This window comes from Pseudorasbora parva, chromosome 11 (genome assembly GCF_024679245.1).
Source record: "Pseudorasbora parva isolate DD20220531a chromosome 11, ASM2467924v1, whole genome shotgun sequence".
Taxonomy (NCBI): domain Eukaryota; kingdom Metazoa; phylum Chordata; class Actinopteri; order Cypriniformes; family Gobionidae; genus Pseudorasbora; species Pseudorasbora parva.
This window is the reverse complement of record NC_090182.1, coordinates 12264250-12284421: the sequence shown is the minus strand read 5'-3', so window position 1 is coordinate 12284421 and position 20172 is coordinate 12264250. Positions and strand designations below refer to the sequence as shown.

General features: G+C 35.2%; 1 protein-coding gene across 1 annotated transcript in view; it reads right to left on the bottom strand.

The window, feature by feature from the left end:
* Window positions 1-20172, bottom strand: part of col23a1a (collagen type XXIII alpha 1 chain a) — a 186401-nt gene that overhangs the window by 8028 nt on the left and 158201 nt on the right. The window contains exons 12-16 of the mRNA XM_067457099.1: window positions 20104-20130; window positions 19973-19999; window positions 18179-18232; window positions 17709-17771; window positions 17532-17576 (exon numbers count right to left, since the gene is read on the bottom strand). Of these exons, the coding sequence (XP_067313200.1) occupies window positions 17532-17576; window positions 17709-17771; window positions 18179-18232; window positions 19973-19999; window positions 20104-20130 (216 nt within the window). The remainder of the gene's footprint in view (window positions 1-17531; window positions 17577-17708; window positions 17772-18178; window positions 18233-19972; window positions 20000-20103; window positions 20131-20172) is intronic.

The window sequence follows — 20172 nt, the reverse complement described above, 5'->3', positions numbered from 1 at the left end:
GGTTTTGTTTTGTAATTCTAATGTATAAAAAATGACAGTGTCCTCATTGCACAACATCACTACTGGTATTTCTGAACAACAGCCGAACTGATTTCTTTCTGAAATTATGTTTTAAAGTTATTTTAAATACATTATTATAAATTCTTTGCTTGTTACATATATGTGCAAGATTATGGTCATTACCTGTCTACCGATGTTAGTTTATGCTGAAGTATAATTAAATAATGGATTGTTTGTTTTTTAAAAACATCAATTGTGTGTCATTAGGTGAAGTGAATTGGCTTACTTAACGTAGTGAGCATCAATCCCTGGTTTACACGGTGCATGATTGGACTTTTTTAAAGGAACGAATGTTTCCGTGCACTAGAAGCATTTTGCAATTGAGACAGCCTTTAAAATGGCTGACTCCCTGGTCCGTGCCCTGACTACTGAACTAGCTGACTGAGATGATCATGGTCAAGAAGACGATCTACTGAAGTTCAAACCGAGCATCAAAATAAGGAAGAAATGTAATTTTAGTGACTTTAAACATGGCATGGTTGTTGGTGTCAGATGGACTGGTATAAGTATTTTAGAAACTGCTGATCTACTGGGATTTTCACCCACAATGGTCAGACAAAGTGAAAATATCTAGTCAGCGGCAGTATGAGGGTGAAATGCCTTGTTGATGTCAGAGATCAGAGGAGAATGGTTTGAGCTGTGGAAAGGCAACAGTAACTCAAATAACCACTCTGTACAAGGGTAAAGAGGTATGCAGAAGAGCATCTCTGAACGCTCCACATTGAACCTTAAAGCAGAGGAGCTACAGCATTAGAAGACAAACCAGTGTCACACCTGTCTGCAAAGAACAGGAAACTGAGACTACAATTCACACAGGCTCACAAAAATTGCAGAAGATTGGAAAAATGTTGCCTGATCTAATGGGTGTCCCACAGCACCCCTCACAGAAAAATGGTCCTCAAGAGAATTTTGTGGAGTGTGTGCTGGTGAATAATAGATTGGTTTCTCTGTCTGCCCAGCGAAGAACATCACCAACCCCAGACCCAGAGCCCAGCCAGCCATCATCCTACTGCACAAATATGATACCAGAGCCCACCAGAGACAGAAAGCCCGAGCATGCAGCGATTCACAAGCCATAGCCAGAGAAAAGTACTGAGCCAACCATCACCCCGGAGCCGAGCCCAACAGTGAGTCTTACCAGGTGCATAAGCCGGCAACACCAGTTCCTCCATTTGAGGGAATGGACGAAGACCCCACCCACACTTCCACCACTGAGGGTGAGCTGCTATGACCTCTGCAGGTTAGTTTGAAATGGAAGATGATGTGTTATTACAGCACAAAGTATCCTGTGTCCCCGCTGTTTCTGTTCCCACCCAGCCTCCCTCTCCCGCCTCATCTTCCAAAATCAGCTAGTTCCTTGGCCTTGCCTCTGCAGGTTCCCTTGATCCCCTCGACTCTTCCTCTGACACCTCTTGATTGTTTGAATTTGCCTCAGGTTTTCTAGTCTCCAGCTCTGCCTTGTCAAGAGGAACGTCTGGCTTCACCTCCAGCAGTCGATTCTCTCACTCTACCAGTCGGCTTTTCCTTGGCTCCTCCCTCCCTTGGCTCTACCTGCAGGGACCCTCGTCATCACAGTGTCTCCTTTGTCAGACGTCACGCTGCCTGTGTCATGGACTTACGGACCTTCAGCAATGCCTAATTCTTCCACGCCTACAGCTCTGTCGGGCTCCACCTGCTTTAATTCTTCGCCTTGGTCCTCAGTCCCATCAACTCCGTCCTCTGTCACCCTGGCTCCATCTCAGACACGTCACTGCGACTCAGCCTCCAGGACCATCGGTGTTGCCAGCTCTCTGTCTGCATCCTGGTCTTCTCCTTCATTGGCTCCATAGTAGTTCATATACTACGGCAAGTGTCAAAATGATTGATGGTGACCTTTGACCTACCACGCCCCCTTCGTTCCCCTCCCCCCACGGACCACCCAGGTTGTTCCCCTCCCCCACCGACCACCCAAGTTGTCGTCACCTTTGACCTTATGTATACTCTGGGGGTCAATATGACCTTTGAGGTTAAATGTTTGAAATTCCGGTGATGACTTCTGACCTGTGATTGTTTTCGGTAGCAATCAAATGAAAGAATGGTGGTTTTGAACTTTGACTCGGCAATTTGAGCTGTGATTTCAGGGAGGTCCAGACCACGTGAGGTGCTTTTGCATTCCATGGCAAGTGACAAAATAAGATTGTATTATCATCATTATAGGACGACAGGCTTTTCCTCTCTCTCTCTCTCTTCCTGACACACACACACACACACGAAATTGGTTTTATAAAGGGAAATACATTTCTATTTTAAATGTAATGGAAACAAAATATATATTATTTATAGTACCATTTATTTTACTAAAATATAAAACAACTTTCAGAGAGCGGACAAAAACTGGTCCTTTTACATTCATGTATATACATTAGATGTTTTACAAGAGAAAAACAAACATTATATTACTAAAATGTACTGAAACATTGTGAATCAAATATTAGTGTAGCTGTATGAATATATAAAAAAAAATTCAGAGAGCGGACAAAAGTGGTACTTTTACATCGATGTACTTTAAATGATTGTATTACAAAGAAAAAATACAGGTTGTAAAGTTGAAAATCATTCTCTCCCTCTCACTGACCAAGACACCAACACTCACACCCAGGGAGGTGTCACAGCCACAGCAGACGGGGGAGGTAGCATTCTATGGACAAGACAAAGTCTAAGACTTTTGCCAGTAAATGCTTGTTTCAGTCAAAGCATTCTATGGCCACAGTCTATGTAAGGCTTTAACTTTAAAATTCAGCATATTTTCATAACAGTTTAAATATGTTCTTTTAAAATGAAACGTTTTAAATAAATTCATATTTTTAATCTAACAGTTGTAATCATTTAGATGATTACATTCATTATGCATACAGACACCTGTATAAAGAAATACAACCCTTTATAAATGGTTTTATAAAGCTTAAACCTAGTCTATCGATTACACCGTTTGTTCCATTTTTACTTTAACATTTATACAAAACCTCCAAGCAAGATTTTAAATACATCTTTATATATGGTTTTAGATCAAATATCTTTGACAACAACATTGCTTTAGTCTAGGAAATCATCACACTCAATAACAATGATAAACCCATCACTAAAATTCACTGAAACATTGTGAATCAAATATTGATTCTATATATATTTTGTGTACAAAAGTGGTCCTTTTACATACATGTACATTGAATGAATATATTACAAAGAAAAAATACAGTTTAAAGTTGAAAATCATTCTCTCTCGTAAAACGCTGGTGAAATTGGAGCAAACTCTGGGGCACTTCCACATGTTTGGTTTCCTACATGTTTTATGGAGGCTTTCCATGGACATGATGACTTTTTTACTGTAACTGTGCATCCCAGGCAGACATCTAAACACAGGGCATTTTTGACATTTTCAAAAATGTAATAATAAATCATTTCATGTAATTTATAAGCTGTTTTGTACATGGGTCAAATTTTATTAGGGGAATACCTGAACCACACACACACGCACACACACGCACACGGTAATTGGTTCTAAAAAAGGAACTTATCTCTATTTTAAATGAATTGTTTATAAATAAAATTAAATACACAATGAATAATAACAAATATGTTACTACAATTATTTGAACACTTTATAGTTCTAGTTTTAGCTAAATATAAAAATAAAAATACCTTACATTTTCAAAGAGTTGAAGAAGATAAAAAGCAAATAGTTTAAGTTGAAACCCCCTGAGATCCTCCAGGGTACTCCAGTATGAAATGAATGCTTCAGACCCTCTCTGGACGGGAGGGGTTACAGCTGAGACTCTGAGCATCATGTTAAGTTAGTCGGCCAATGCCTTTCCAGAGCCATTATTTTGTTCATACTCATTTTTTTTTTTTTCAAAGTATAATCTTCAAAGTTTAAATTACATCTAAATCAAATCTTAAAAGTTTGAATAAAGTCTTCTAAAGTAATCTTCTTAACCTTCCTATAAGACAACTGTGTAACATCTGATGCCACATTGTAGGGATGATTTCCTTAAATTCCACCTAAAGTATATTCTTACTAAAATCGTCTGTTCTAAAACTTTAGCTCGTTTAAAATTTAAAATCTTAGATCTTATTTTTACAAATATTCAAGTATGTCTTGATTAATAACCATTAACAATGGATGAACCCGTGCAATGAAACATGTTTGTCACAAATCTGTTGTTTAAAGATAAAAATAAAGTAGAAATATGTCATTTGTTTTAAATAGATTCCTATTATGAAGGAATTTGAACGACACACAGTCATTAATGGCAGCTTCAGGCTGTAGGTGATGTGGTGATTTGAAGACCAGATGTTTCTCTTTGGTCAATGGAAACTTGAGTAAAGTCCGTCTTGAGTAAATATTTGACTCTAGTGCTTTTGCAGGGTGTTAAAGACCCTACAAGGTTTGTTTTGTTGTTGTTTTTTGTTTTCAACCAGAATGATTCAAAAATGTGAGGTCTTCAGAAGTCGTGACTTCCGGGGTCAATGGGTCTCCTGGGAATACTTATTTGACCTTAAAACCAAATATTTAGCTGGTGGCTTCTGACACAGTTATTCGGTACTTTTATAAATGTCATAGGTTCATGCTACTTTTATCAGCCTGATAAACCTGCAGTTAATACATTATGACTATCATGCTACCAAATACGTTTGACTCAATGATTTTAAGAAAAAGCGATGTTTTAAAAATACAACTAAACCAGATTATTTTCTCTTTCGACATTTTAGAAAATCAAGAATAAGATCTGTTAAGAAAAAATATTTTCTCTGTGGTGTTGGAATAGGCCTAGGTATTTTTTAACTATCATATCAGGCATGTTACAATCATGCAGTACAAGGATTCAGATGAAGCTTCTTATCAAACAAAGAAAATAATATTTATTTTTCACTTGTGAATATGTTTCAACATGAGTTATACATTTGCACGCTAGTATCACACTTGCCGTTTTAATAGTCTTTACTATAATTGCCTTATGCATCCCAATCCAGCTAAGTTATCAGTTGTTTCAGCTGTTTATCACCAATGTCTTTTTACTTCGTTTTCCTTTATTATTATCGTCTCAATTAAATAGATATCGATTAAAGCTCATTGGCATTGCTTCTTCCCTATACAGACACAATCCAAACATGTTCTTTGTAGGAATTATGTGGGCACACAACTCTGCGTAAATTCAAGGAAGAAAGCAGTGACATTGGATAAGAAAAAGTGTCCACTTTATTGTTATATGCATTTTCCTCCCATTGCCTATTCTTAGTCGTATGATCAAGATTAATGTTTACATTTTATTCATCCGTCTGTATATTTTTTGAGGTAAAGAGTCCTATCTGGTTCTTGTCAGTGCAAGTCTGTGCAAATCATTTTAAGCTTCTTTATTAAATGTAAGACCAAACTTATTTGATTTATTTTGACAAACCTACATTTCAAACGATTTACCTCCAATGTTCCACAACCACAGGGAAAACACATTGTTTGTAGTACTCATGAAGCCTAATCGTGGTGAATTTTTCTCACCTAGAAAACAAAACTTTGTGCTTACCAAACAAGTGCTGTTTTTCTACATTTTGACTATTTTTGTAAGTATCATGTAATTTTAAAGGATTTACTAAAATATAATACACCAGAATCACAATGTTTGTAATTATGTATATAACAAAAGTATATTTTACTACTCCAGATTGTTCGTATTTAGTCAGATTTCAGATGACCATACTGTTTGTTGGACTTTTGTTTGAGAACCATCAACATTATAGGAATAAATGAAACTTAAGAAATGACATGACAGTCTTTCTATTTGAGAGTGTTTGACTAAAGTAATATTTCTTTTAGTGTCACTACAGTTTTGGTCTCATCCTCTGCGATGAGGAATCACATGAACCATCAACATGAAAAGTAAGTCTTGCTGTTCTACACTAACAAACACACTTGGGGACACTAAAATTATGATCCAAGTTATTCAACTTAATATACAAACTAAATTTATGAATTAGTTCTTCTTTAATTCTATAAACTACAGTATAATACTGATCTGCCAACATCGTCGCTATATGATAAATTAAAATAAGCTGATAACATCACTGTTTTCTCCAGAACGATTGTACAGCCAAATCTAATTTTGTCGCAATATTGTCCTGTTTGACACTGTGGAGCTGCTTTGACACAATCGTGATTGTAAAAGCGCGATATAAATTAAGGTGATTGATTGATTGATTGATTGTTCTGCAGCTGAACCATATTCATTAAATGCCTGAATGCCTGTTACATTCATTATAGTTTGCTCTTGTTAAACCAAGTTACACTCCTCTCGTACAGGTTATAAATACATTTTGAACATTAGCCTTATACTTAGCCTATTATCTAGGCAAAAAAATCAAGAAGTACATTTACGAAAGTACCTTTTTTTAATCAATTCAGAAAAAAAACATTCACAAGCAACTGTGAAAATGTGTCAATTTTGGATTTGTAAATAATGATTTTTACTACTCCACTGGATAGTCAACAAATTTAGATGATTTCAAATGTGTGACCAAACTCTTCTTTTGACAAACCAACATTTAACGAATCGTTTCTTTCAACAGCCCACCTGACATTAAAGATTGTGACATGTTGTCAACTATCATTAACAACTGAGCCTGACGTACTACACATTGGTTGTAGTAAACAAGATCTGTCCGATTTGTTAGTGGGATTGTACCACATCAACATAACCTGCTCCTTGTTTTAGGTTATAGGTAAATTCAAGTATAATCTTTATGCAACAATTAGTACACATGTACAATTTACAACAAATGTTTACCGCGGATAAGATAAGAGACATTTAGCTATAATGAAATCATAATACAGAAATCCTTTCTTCTGATCTATTGTAAAAGTTTGTAAAGTAGATTTTTTCCCTGCCAGTTTTATATGTTGTTTCTTTGTACAGTTTTTAGATGAAGACTCTTTGAGCACAGTCAAACAGAAATATGATGATCGCAAGACTCATAATGCGTCAACATGAAAACCGAGTCTTGATGTTTTTTCTGACATTTACACTTATTGCACTTAAAACATGTCCATCTATTACACTTTTACAACATGTTTTATTTGATAATGCGTCTCTAAACACAATTCTAATAAAAAATAAACAATTTTAGTAGTTATTTTAAGTGAGTAGTTGGTTGATTCAGGCCGTTTTATTTTCCCCCGTGCCAGTACTGTGTCTTTTAGGCATCTGCCTTTTCGTTTGAATCCATGAAACGTGAATGAATGTGTCTTCATGTTTGTCTCAATAATTTGATCTACATTTAGGAAACAGTTTTTGTCCTTCATCACCATCTCTTAATTTATGTTTTATTTTTTTATTTTTTTTTACAATTTTAAATATTTGTTCAACTTAAATATTAGTCATTTAAAATGCTGTCAGGCAGGATATCTTATTATGATACTGGTACACGTCCTTGGTAGTCGGTTATCTGTAAAAACAGTAAATGAGCGACGTGATTAGATCGTTGTCCATTTTTAAAACATTTCATCGTCATTAGGACAAACTCAGTTTGTTTTCATAGTATTCAGAAATACTGTGAACCGGATGTAGCCATGCAAAACTTTATGGTAATGAACAGGCTAGATAAACACAAATGATCATTCTAACTCTTTCAAACATCAGACTGATCCCAGGTTAGTAAACTTCAAATCGCACAATAGTTAACTTGACTTTAACGGCGCTACTGTTTTTGTCTTCGTGCACACATGCACCGCAAAAATTTTCATCGCGGTAGACTGACCAAACCAATTTTATGATTCTTTGATTTTGTTAAAAGTGTTTCAACATGGTTAAATTTTTCTTTTTTTAAAACATCGCCATTCTTTTTCGTCTGTAATTTTAATTATGTGCATGTTTGTTTTTCCTTTTGTTTTTCCACTTTGTCTGAACACCAAGCGAACGCTATGTGCTCACGACATCTCTTTGTTCGCATACAGCATTTGGTTGATTTAATAAAACAATGCATTATACCACATTATTCACTTGAATAATTTACAATCTATATTATCCTATTTTATACTAACATAATTATGTTTTTGGAGGGGGAAAGAATGCGCCTCAAGGTTCTTTTAAACATTTTATTTTACACGTTTTACCATTAAGAATACTAAAAACTGTGACATGATTAATCTCATGTTTTTATGACTATTGAAGGCGTCACATTCAAGGGGGTAATCTAGCGCTCGGAAAGCGTTCCACCCCTAGGGGCTGCCATTGTTTTTGTAAAAATAGGCTAACGATTGCGTCATAACCAACGCGACTCTGTCGCACAGTTGAGAAATTACCGTATAGACCTGAGGAGTCGCTCGCAGGCAATCTTTTACTGTCTATGAGACAGTCGGGGGGACGTGGAGACATAAAGTCTGATAAAGTCAAGGGAGAAGAATGGGGAGAAGCCCATAGTGAGCCAAAAGCAACGGGAGAAAATATTTAAACAACGTGATTCAGCTTTCACTTTCCACATCTACTAGAAGACCTACAGCTGTCAGACAGGAGGCTCACGTCACATCTACGTCGTCAGGCTCAGACAAACAGGAACGTTGACTTTGTAGGTCAGTAGATTGTATTCCTTCAACTTTTGACATTGCAGTAGCTCAACCGCTCGCACCGATACAGTCGTCCAACCTGATATGAGAGATGCTCTTGGTCCCTTCGTTTAGGTACCCAGGTTTGTTGCCATAACTGAGCTCTGCACAGAGTTTATCAAGACGACCGATTGGGGACCGCCCCCACCCCCTGCTGTGTGGGTGTATGGGATACTCTTCAGAAAGGAATAAAATCAAGGCAAAGCAAGTTTATTTATATAGCACATTTCATACACAATGTTAATTCATAGAAATCAATTAAAATAATGATAGCATATGCATAAGAAATAAGAATACCATGTGTAAGAATTAATATATATATATATATATATATATATATATATATATATATATATATATGTACATACCCCTATCTGAGATGGAGCAGGTTCGCAATGTCTCCTGGACCTTACGGTCAAGGACGGCCTCCAGTAGGGGAGGTGACCTATGCCTGCAGGGCTTCCCCTTTCTTGAGTCCGCTTCTTTACACGGTCTGCTACCATTTTACCCATGCCTTTAGCACGTTGCGACGCTGTCAGCGACGACTTGTACCATTAACCCTTAGAATAATTATGCCTCACTCTTCACAAGTGGAATGAAGTAAAGCACACTGCTCTCCTTTTCCAATCTCTAAATAGCTAATACTCACAATGAACCAGAAGCTACATGGAAACGTCTGCATATGTCAACACTATTATTTTATATACATATTATTTATTATTATTTAATATATATATATACTCTATTATCACTCAATCCAGTTGATGACTTTGTCATTAAAGATTACGAGATCAAAAAAAAACGGGTGAATTGGTCTTAATGAAATGAATTTGTTCTTAAGTTCCATAATATATAGAGAGTAGATTTTATTTTATTGTAATTCTTGATAATAAAATGATTTAAAGGTAACTTCTATACTTAAGATAATGTTAAGATGTTTAGATAAAGTTGATGTCAATATCTTATGTATGATTAAAACACAATGTATTGCACAAAACATATTAATAATGATTTTCCTAAACATACAAACAATATTCTACCATCAAAATAATGGCGGTAACATACAGATTCTAGTTTTCAGATGCAGTTCGTATTAAACAAAATAATGATAATGTCTAGTAAGATGAAAACAGAAGGGCTCATTACGATATTACGCAAATAGAGTTAGTTTTTGCTATGTTCCTATTCAAAACATATTGAGGCATATCACCACGACTTAAAATTAATTAAACTCAACTCTGCTGTTTTGGGGCCCCTTTATAAGCTTTGACATGCTCTGAAATTTGTGCTTTTAAGTTGTTTATAACACATTAATGGCTTTTTAGAAATATTTTGGACATGCGTCTATTCATAATAACTTGCGAGCAGCAGCATTTTTTAGGCCCAACTTGCCAAAGGTTAAATACCAAATTCAGTAGGTAGGGCCTGTAGCTTTGAGGTGACTAAAGATAATGTGACCATAGACAGTAAAAGAAATGGACACAGCGACCCCATTGACGTCAACGGCGAAATAATGAAGTCAATCTAGGGGCACTCACTTCCTGACGGCTGAGCGAACTGCGCAGGCTCAGACTGAGCTTGACGACGTAGATGTGACGTGAGCCTCCTGTCTGACAGCTGTAGGTCTTCTAGTAGATGTGGAAAGTGAAAGCTGAATCACGTTGTTTAAATATTTTCTCCCGTTGCTTTTGGCTCACTATGGGCTTCTCCCCATTCTTCTCCCTTGACTTTATCAGACTTTATGTCTCCACGTCCCCCCGACTGTCTCATAGACAGTAAAAGATTGCCTGCGAGCGACTCCTCAGGTCTATACGGTAATTTCTCAACTGTGCGACAGAGTCGCGTTGGTTATGACGCAATCGTTAGCCTATTTTTACAAAAACAATGGCAGCCCCTAGGGGTGGAACGCTTTCCGAGCGCTAGATTACCCCCTTGAATGTGACGCCTTCAATAGTCATAAAAACATGAGATTAATCATGTCACAGTTTTTAGTATTCTTAATGGTAAAACGTGTAAAATAAAATGTTTAAAAGAACCTTGAGGCGCATTCTTTCCCCCTCCAAAAACATAATTATGTTAGTATAAAATAGGATAATATAGATTGTAAATTATTCAAGTGAATAATGTGGTATAATGCATTGTTTTATTAAATCAACCAAATGCTGTATGCGAACAAAGAGATGTCGTGAGCACATAGCGTTCGCTTGGTGTTCAGACAAAGTGGAAAAACAAAAGGAAAAACAAACATGCACATAATTAAAATTACAGACGAAAAAGAATGGCGATGTTTTAAAAAAAGAAAAATTTAACCATGTTGAAACACTTTTAACAAAATCAAAGAATCATAAAATTGGTTTGGTCAGTCTACCGCGATGAAAATTTTTGCGGTGCATGTGTGCACGAAGACAAAAACAGTAGCGCCGTTAAAGTCAAGTTAACTATTGTGCGATTTGAAGTTTACTAACCTGGGATCAGTCTGATGTTTGAAAGAGTTAGAATGATCATTTGTGTTTATCTAGCCTGTTCATTACCATAAAGTTTTGCATGGCTACATCCGGTTCACAGTATTTCTGAATACTATGAAAACAAACTGAGTTTGTCCTAATGACGATGAAATGTTTTAAAAATGGACAACGATCTAATCACGTCGCTCATTTACTGTTTTTACAGATAACCGACTACCAAGGACGTGTACCAGTATCATAATAAGATATCCTGCCTGACAGCATTTTAAATGACTAATATTTAAGTTGAACAAATATTTAAAATTGTAAAAAAAAATAAAAAAATAAAACATAAATTAAGAGATGGTGATGAAGGACAAAAACTGTTTCCTAAATGTAGATCAAATTATTGAGACAAACATGAAGACACATTCATTCACGTTTCATGGATTCAAACGAAAAGGCAGATGCCTAAAAGACACAGTACTGGCACGGGGGAAAATAAAACGGCCTGAATCAACCAACTACTCACTTAAAATAACTACTAAAATTGTTTATTTTTTATTAGAATTGTGTTTAGAGACGCATTATCAAATAAAACATGTTGTAAAAGTGTAATAGATGGACATGTTTTAAGTGCAATAAGTGTAAATGTCAGAAAAAACATCAAGACTCGGTTTTCATGTTGACGCATTATGAGTCTTGCGATCATCATATTTCTGTTTGACTGTGCTCAAAGAGTCTTCATCTAAAAACTGTACAAAGAAACAACATATAAAACTGGCAGGGAAAAAATCTACTTTACAAACTTTTACAATAGATCAGAAGAAAGGATTTCTGTATTATGATTTCATTATAGCTAAATGTCTCTTATCTTATCCGCGGTAAACATTTGTTGTAAATTGTACATGTGTACTAATTGTTGCATAAAGATTATACTTGAATTTACCTATAACCTAAAACAAGGAGCAGGTTATGTTGATGTGGTACAATCCCACTAACAAATCGGACAGATCTTGTTTACTACAACCAATGTGTAGTACGTCAGGCTCAGTTGTTAATGATAGTTGACAACATGTCACAATCTTTAATGTCAGGTGGGCTGTTGAAAGAAACGATTCGTTAAATGTTGGTTTGTCAAAAGAAGAGTTTGGTCACACATTTGAAATCATCTAAATTTGTTGACTATCCAGTGGAGTAGTAAAAATCATTATTTACAAATCCAAAATTGACACATTTTCACAGTTGCTTGTGAATGTTTTTTTTCTGAATTGATTAAAAAAAGGTACTTTCGTAAATGTACTTCTTGATTTTTTTGCCTAGATAATAGGCTAAGTATAAGGCTAATGTTCAAAATGTATTTATAACCTGTACGAGAGGAGTGTAACTTGGTTTAACAAGAGCAAACTATAATGAATGTAACAGGCATTCAGGCATTTAATGAATATGGTTCAGCTGCAGAACAATCAATCAATCAATCAATCACCTTAATTTATATCGCGCTTTTACAATCACGATTGTGTCAAAGCAGCTCCACAGTGTCAAACAGGACAATATTGCGACAAAATTAGATTTGGCTGTACAATCGTTCTGGAGAAAACAGTGATGTTATCAGCTTATTTTAATTTATCATATAGCGACGATGTTGGCAGATCAGTATTATACTGTAGTTTATAGAATTAAAGAAGAACTAATTCATAAATTTAGTTTGTATATTAAGTTGAATAACTTGGATCATAATTTTAGTGTCCCCAAGTGTGTTTGTTAGTGTAGAACAGCAAGACTTACTTTTCATGTTGATGGTTCATGTGATTCCTCATCGCAGAGGATGAGACCAAAACTGTAGTGACACTAAAAGAAATATTACTTTAGTCAAACACTCTCAAATAGAAAGACTGTCATGTCATTTCTTAAGTTTCATTTATTCCTATAATGTTGATGGTTCTCAAACAAAAGTCCAACAAACAGTATGGTCATCTGAAATCTGACTAAATACGAACAATCTGGAGTAGTAAAATATACTTTTGTTATATACATAATTACAAACATTGTGATTCTGGTGTATTATATTTTAGTAAATCCTTTAAAATTACATGATACTTACAAAAATAGTCAAAATGTAGAAAAACAGCACTTGTTTGGTAAGCACAAAGTTTTGTTTTCTAGGTGAGAAAAATTCACCACGATTAGGCTTCATGAGTACTACAAACAATGTGTTTTCCCTGTGGTTGTGGAACATTGGAGGTAAATCGTTTGAAATGTAGGTTTGTCAAAATAAATCAAATAAGTTTGGTCTTACATTTAATAAAGAAGCTTAAAATGATTTGCACAGACTTGCACTGACAAGAACCAGATAGGACTCTTTACCTCAAAAAATATACAGACGGATGAATAAAATGTAAACATTAATCTTGATCATACGACTAAGAATAGGCAATGGGAGGAAAATGCATATAACAATAAAGTGGACACTTTTTCTTATCCAATGTCACTGCTTTCTTCCTTGAATTTACGCAGAGTTGTGTGCCCACATAATTCCTACAAAGAACATGTTTGGATTGTGTCTGTATAGGGAAGAAGCAATGCCAATGAGCTTTAATCGATATCTATTTAATTGAGACGATAATAATAAAGGAAAACGAAGTAAAAAGACATTGGTGATAAACAGCTGAAACAACTGATAACTTAGCTGGATTGGGATGCATAAGGCAATTATAGTAAAGACTATTAAAACGGCAAGTGTGATACTAGCGTGCAAATGTATAACTCATGTTGAAACATATTCACAAGTGAAAAATAAATATTATTTTCTTTGTTTGATAAGAAGCTTCATCTGAATCCTTGTACTGCATGATTGTAACATGCCTGATATGATAGTTAAAAAATACCTAGGCCTATTCCAACACCACAGAGAAAATATTTTTTCTTAACAGATCTTATTCTTGATTTTCTAAAATGTCGAAAGAGAAAATAATCTGGTTTAGTTGTATTTTTAAAACATCGCTTTTTCTTAAAATCATTGAGTCAAACGTATTTGGTAGCATGATAGTCATAATGTATTAACTGCAGGTTTATCAGGCTGATAAAAGTAGCATGAACCTATGACATTTATAAAAGTACCGAATAACTGTGTCAGAAGCCACCAGCTAAATATTTGGTTTTAAGGTCAAATAAGTATTCCCAGGAGACCCATTGACCCCGGAAGTCACGACTTCTGAAGACCTCACATTTTTGAATCATTCTGGTTGAAAACAAAAAACAACAACAAAACAAACCTTGTAGGGTCTTTAACACCCTGCAAAAGCACTAGAGTCAAATATTTACTCAAGACGGACTTTACTCAAGTTTCCATTGACCAAAGAGAAACATCTGGTCTTCAAATCACCACATCACCTACAGCCTGAAGCTGCCATTAATGACTGTGTGTCGTTCAAATTCCTTCATAATAGGAATCTATTTAAAACAAATGACATATTTCTACTTTATTTTTATCTTTAAACAACAGATTTGTGACAAACATGTTTCATTGCACGGGTTCATCCATTGTTAATGGTTATTAATCAAGACATACTTGAATATTTGTAAAAATAAGATCTAAGATTTTAAATTTTAAACGAGCTAAAGTTTTAGAACAGACGATTTTAGTAAGAATATACTTTAGGTGGAATTTAAGGAAATCATCCCTACAATGTGGCATCAGATGTTACACAGTTGTCTTATAGGAAGGTTAAGAAGATTACTTTAGAAGACTTTATTCAAACTTTTAAGATTTGATTTAGATGTAATTTAAACTTTGAAGATTATACTTTGAAAAAAAAAAAAAATGAGTATGAACAAAATAATGGCTCTGGAAAGGCATTGGCCGACTAACTTAACATGATGCTCAGAGTCTCAGCTGTAACCCCTCCCGTCCAGAGAGGGTCTGAAGCATTCATTTCATACTGGAGTACCCTGGAGGATCTCAGGGGGTTTCAACTTAAACTATTTGCTTTTTATCTTCTTCAACTCTTTGAAAATGTAAGGTATTTTTATTTTTATATTTAGCTAAAACTAGAACTATAAAGTGTTCAAATAATTGTAGTAACATATTTGTTATTATTCATTGTGTATTTAATTTTATTTATAAACAATTCATTTAAAATAGAGATAAGTTCCTTTTTTAGAACCAATTACCGTGTGCGTGTGTGTGCGTGTGTGTGTGGTTCAGGTATTCCCCTAATAAAATTTGACCCATGTACAAAACAGCTTATAAATTACATGAAATGATTTATTATTACATTTTTGAAAATGTCAAAAATGCCCTGTGTTTAGATGTCTGCCTGGGATGCACAGTTACAGTAAAAAAGTCATCATGTCCATGGAAAGCCTCCATAAAACATGTAGGAAACCAAACATGTGGAAGTGCCCCAGAGTTTGCTCCAATTTCACCAGCGTTTTACGAGAGAGAATGATTTTCAACTTTAAACTGTATTTTTTCTTTGTAATATATTCATTCAATGTACATGTATGTAAAAGGACCACTTTTGTACACAAAATATATATAGAATCAATATTTGATTCACAATGTTTCAGTGAATTTTAGTGATGGGTTTATCATTGTTATTGAGTGTGATGATTTCCTAGACTAAAGCAATGTTGTTGTCAAAGATATTTGATCTAAAACCATATATAAAGATGTATTTAAAATCTTGCTTGGAGGTTTTGTATAAATGTTAAAGTAAAAATGGAACAAACGGTGTAATCGATAGACTAGGTTTAAGCTTTATAAAACCATTTATAAAGGGTTGTATTTCTTTATACAGGTGTCTGTATGCATAATGAATGTAATCATCTAAATGATTACAACTGTTAGATTAAAAATATGAATTTATTTAAAACGTTTCATTTTAAAAGAACATATTTAAACTGTTATGAAAATATGCTGAATTTTAAAGTTAAAGCCTTACATAGACTGTGGCCATAGAATGCTTTGACTGAAACAAGCATTTACTGGCAAAAGTCTTAGACTTTGTCTTGTCCATAGAATGCTACCTCCCCCGTCTGCTGTGGCTGTGACACCTCCCTGGGTGTGAGTGTTGGTGTCTTGGTCAGTGAGAGGGAGAGAATGATTTTCAACTTTACAACCTGTATTTTTTCTTTGTAATACAATCATTTAAAGTACATCGATGTAAAAGTACCACTTTTGTCCGCTCTCTGAATTTTTTTTTATATATTCATACAGCTACACTAATATTTGATTCACAATGTTTCAGTACATTTTAGTAATATAATGTTTGTTTTTCTCTTGTAAAACATCTAATGTATATACATGAATGTAAAAGGACCAGTTTTTGTCCGCTCTCTGAAAGTTGTTTTATATTTTAGTAAAATAAATGGTACTATAAATAATATATATTTTGTTTCCATTACATTTAAAATAGAAATGTATTTCCCTTTATAAAACCAATTTCGTGTGTGTGTGTGTGTGTCAGGAAGAGAGAGAGAGAGAGGAAAAGCCTGTCGTCCTATAATGATGATAATACAATCTTATTTTGTCACTTGCCATGGAATGCAAAAGCACCTCACGTGGTCTGGACCTCCCTGAAATCACAGCTCAAATTGCCGAGTCAAAGTTCAAAACCACCATTCTTTCATTTGATTGCTACCGAAAACAATCACAGGTCAGAAGTCATCACCGGAATTTCAAACATTTAACCTCAAAGGTCATATTGACCCCCAGAGTATACATAAGGTCAAAGGTGACGACAACTTGGGTGGTCGGTGGGGGAGGGGAACAACCTGGGTGGTCCGTGGGGGGAGGGGAACGAAGGGGGCGTGGTAGGTCAAAGGTCACCATCAATCATTTTGACACTTGCCGTAGTATATGAACTACTCTCCATCTCTATCAGTCGTTATGTTTATCTCCAGCTCCATGTCCTCCATTTAAGCCCCCTACTCCATTTGACTAGTTCTTAGTTAGTTTCCTTGGTTGTTAATTAGTCTCTCACACCTGTTTCTGTTCAGTTTGATTACCCTGTTCATATATATTTAGCCCAGTGGTTTCTTAGTTCTTTTGTCCGGTATTGTCTTTATTCAGTGTGGTTGTGTTATTCATTCTCATGTGATCTCCTGAGTGTTCCTTGTTTAATTTGATTAAAGACTGTTTTGTACTCCATCTCTTTCATTGTGCACTTCATTACTGCCACACATGACACTTATGCGAAGGCACAGATAAAAATTTACTTTTAATAAATGTACAATTAAACTTAAATAAAGATTCCCAAGTTGTTGATGTTTTTTTTTTTTTACTAACACTAACATTTAAATACGTTTTCTTGGTTTTTAAAGGTTTTTCATGGAACTATAGATGCCAATAAAAAACCTTTAGTTTTATGAGTGTATGATGCATCATTTCTCACCGTTTCACCCTGGGGTCCTTGTTCTCCAACATCTCCTTTATCTCCCTGAGAAATACAAACCCAAATCAAACCAATACAACCAATCACACTGATGTTAATCATGAACTGTAAGTCCTGTCTTTGTAGGAATCACTGTATATAATATATATAACAGGAGTAGTTTCATCCAGTGCTCACCTTCAAGCCTGGCAGACCATCGGTTCCTCGGTCACCCTGAGGACCTGGCTCTCCCTGCTCACCCTGCCAAATGTACGCAGAGCATTTAAATTAATATAGAACAGATTGCAGAGAATGAGAGCGCAGCAGAAAATGCTTGAACAGAGTCGGATCCATATGAAGACCATTACTCTATGAAATCATTCTTATTACACTGCTAATGATTAAGTAATGGTCAGAGGCTATAGTCAAATTAAGATATGATCAAACCCCCAAAAATATGCTACATGGGAGGATCAAATGAAACTAAATGAAAGAGTGCAAAACAGATAATAAATAACAAACAATAAATGAATAGGCAAAAAATATTATTTGACATCTCAAGTCTCACTTAAATACAACAATGGAGGAAAATAACCTTGAAAACAGTATGTTTTTGGATCATGATTATGATTTTTTTAATATATTCTAGTGTCAACAAAGAATCTGACCTTTGGCCCTGGGGGTCCCTGTGGTCCTGGGTAACCCTGATCACCAACTTCACCCTGTAAAACAGAAAAATGTTCTATAACACAACATTAAATAATTATATTGAATAAGGGGAATTAAGTTGTATGCGCATGCCTTACAAAGAATAAATCTGTATTCAGATTTCAGAAGAATCATTTTGACATTTGTAATACAAATGAATGTAACTTTTTTTAATAAGCAGGAGAAATTCCAGACTTTAAACAAACAGAATGTACGGCGAGACTCATTAGAAAACACTTTCTCATTAAAATCGTTTTCTCTTCTCTCATTCATTTTAATTTAATAGAATGTGAGGCAATACCAATATGACGTCATAAGCAATCCAGTCATTTAAATAGATCAGTGGTCAAAACACAATTAATGATGTAATGCAATATTTTGTCCAAACTTTTTCAGTGCTAATTTTTGGAGTATTTAAAAAAACAAAAAACAAAGGCTAAATGGGGTTTGTGCGGGTTCAAGGTGCTAGGAAATCTTGACCTTGCATGGTGTTTTATACATATATGTATAACATTTAAATGAATAATTGGATGCACTTGTGTAGGCCTACATGCTACATGTTTTTACAAATGCGCTTATTTGAACACGTACTTGCATGGAATTAAAGCTGTAATTTCTGTAATTAGATCAATATTTTAAAAATGTTTTACTTAGAAAATAGAATTTCCATGGGATGGGAGTGGAAAGATCTGCGCGTGATCTACTGATGACGCGCAAATTAACGAACACAGCTGGATAATTTCCATAATGACCAATGCAATCTATCAAGAGCAGCGCACATTAGCGTCTGGTGTAAGGCGTTTTTGGGGGTGGTAAAAAATGGCACAAACACCAGTAAATTGACAAGCGCACACCGTAGTAAATCAACTTGCATGATTCATTTAAATATGCAATACATTTAAATATTTACGATAAGGTCAGCCGCAAAAATAACTGTCCACGCCTTTTCAGTGCTAATTTTTCACTGCGTGTCCGACTCCTTAGTAAATCCTGACAGTAGTTTAACGCCAAAATGGGTTTGTGTTGGTGCGAGCTGTTAGTAAATCTGGTCTTATCTAAGGTCTTATTGGAAATGCTGCAAAATTTCACATTATTCTGAAGAAATATCTTGGCAACATAGTGATATGTAAAAGCCTGCTTTAGTTCTGAAACAACTTTCCTTTTCGGCTGACGTCACCCCCTCTTCCCTCCAACCACATATAAACCACTTTTCACAAATTTTCACAAATCAAGTTCAGCTCTACATTTTTCTTATATCCCGTTTCACTTAGTAATAAATCACATTACTGAAGTAAAAAAGATTGCAAACACCATTTCATGCTGACTCTGTACACAACAGGCTCATGTGGCTAAAACACTCTGCCTAAGAACATACATCATGTATGTTTCTTATCTGAGCCTCTCACTCACAAACATACACATGTACTAAAACAAAAATAACAAAAAATCATTGCATTGAAACAGGCAGAAAATAATAAAAGACATCATACAGATGTCACTATAGCCAGACATCAGTGTTTAAGGACAGCTGAAGTCTGCAGCACAAAGGACAAAACACTCAAACATGCTGTTCATATTATGCCAAGAGGAAAGAATTTAGTCTTTCATGAAATTGTGAAAGCAAGACATTCACCTAAAAAACAAGAAACATCTTGATCGCAAGGATGAGCACACACACACACACACACACACACACACACACACACACACACACACACACACACACACACACAGTTTGTGTGTTTTTATCTTACCGGTTTTCCTGGTAAACCTCTTTGTCCCTGCAGAGAGAGAAAACATGTTTAAAAGACAGTAACATACTCTTATATAATGTAAGCCATGAAGTCCATGAGCATGATGATCAGAAACAGCACTACACACTCACCTCTATTCCATCTCGACCAGGAGCACCCTAGAGAGACAGAAAATATTTAAGAATTACTTTAATACGCCA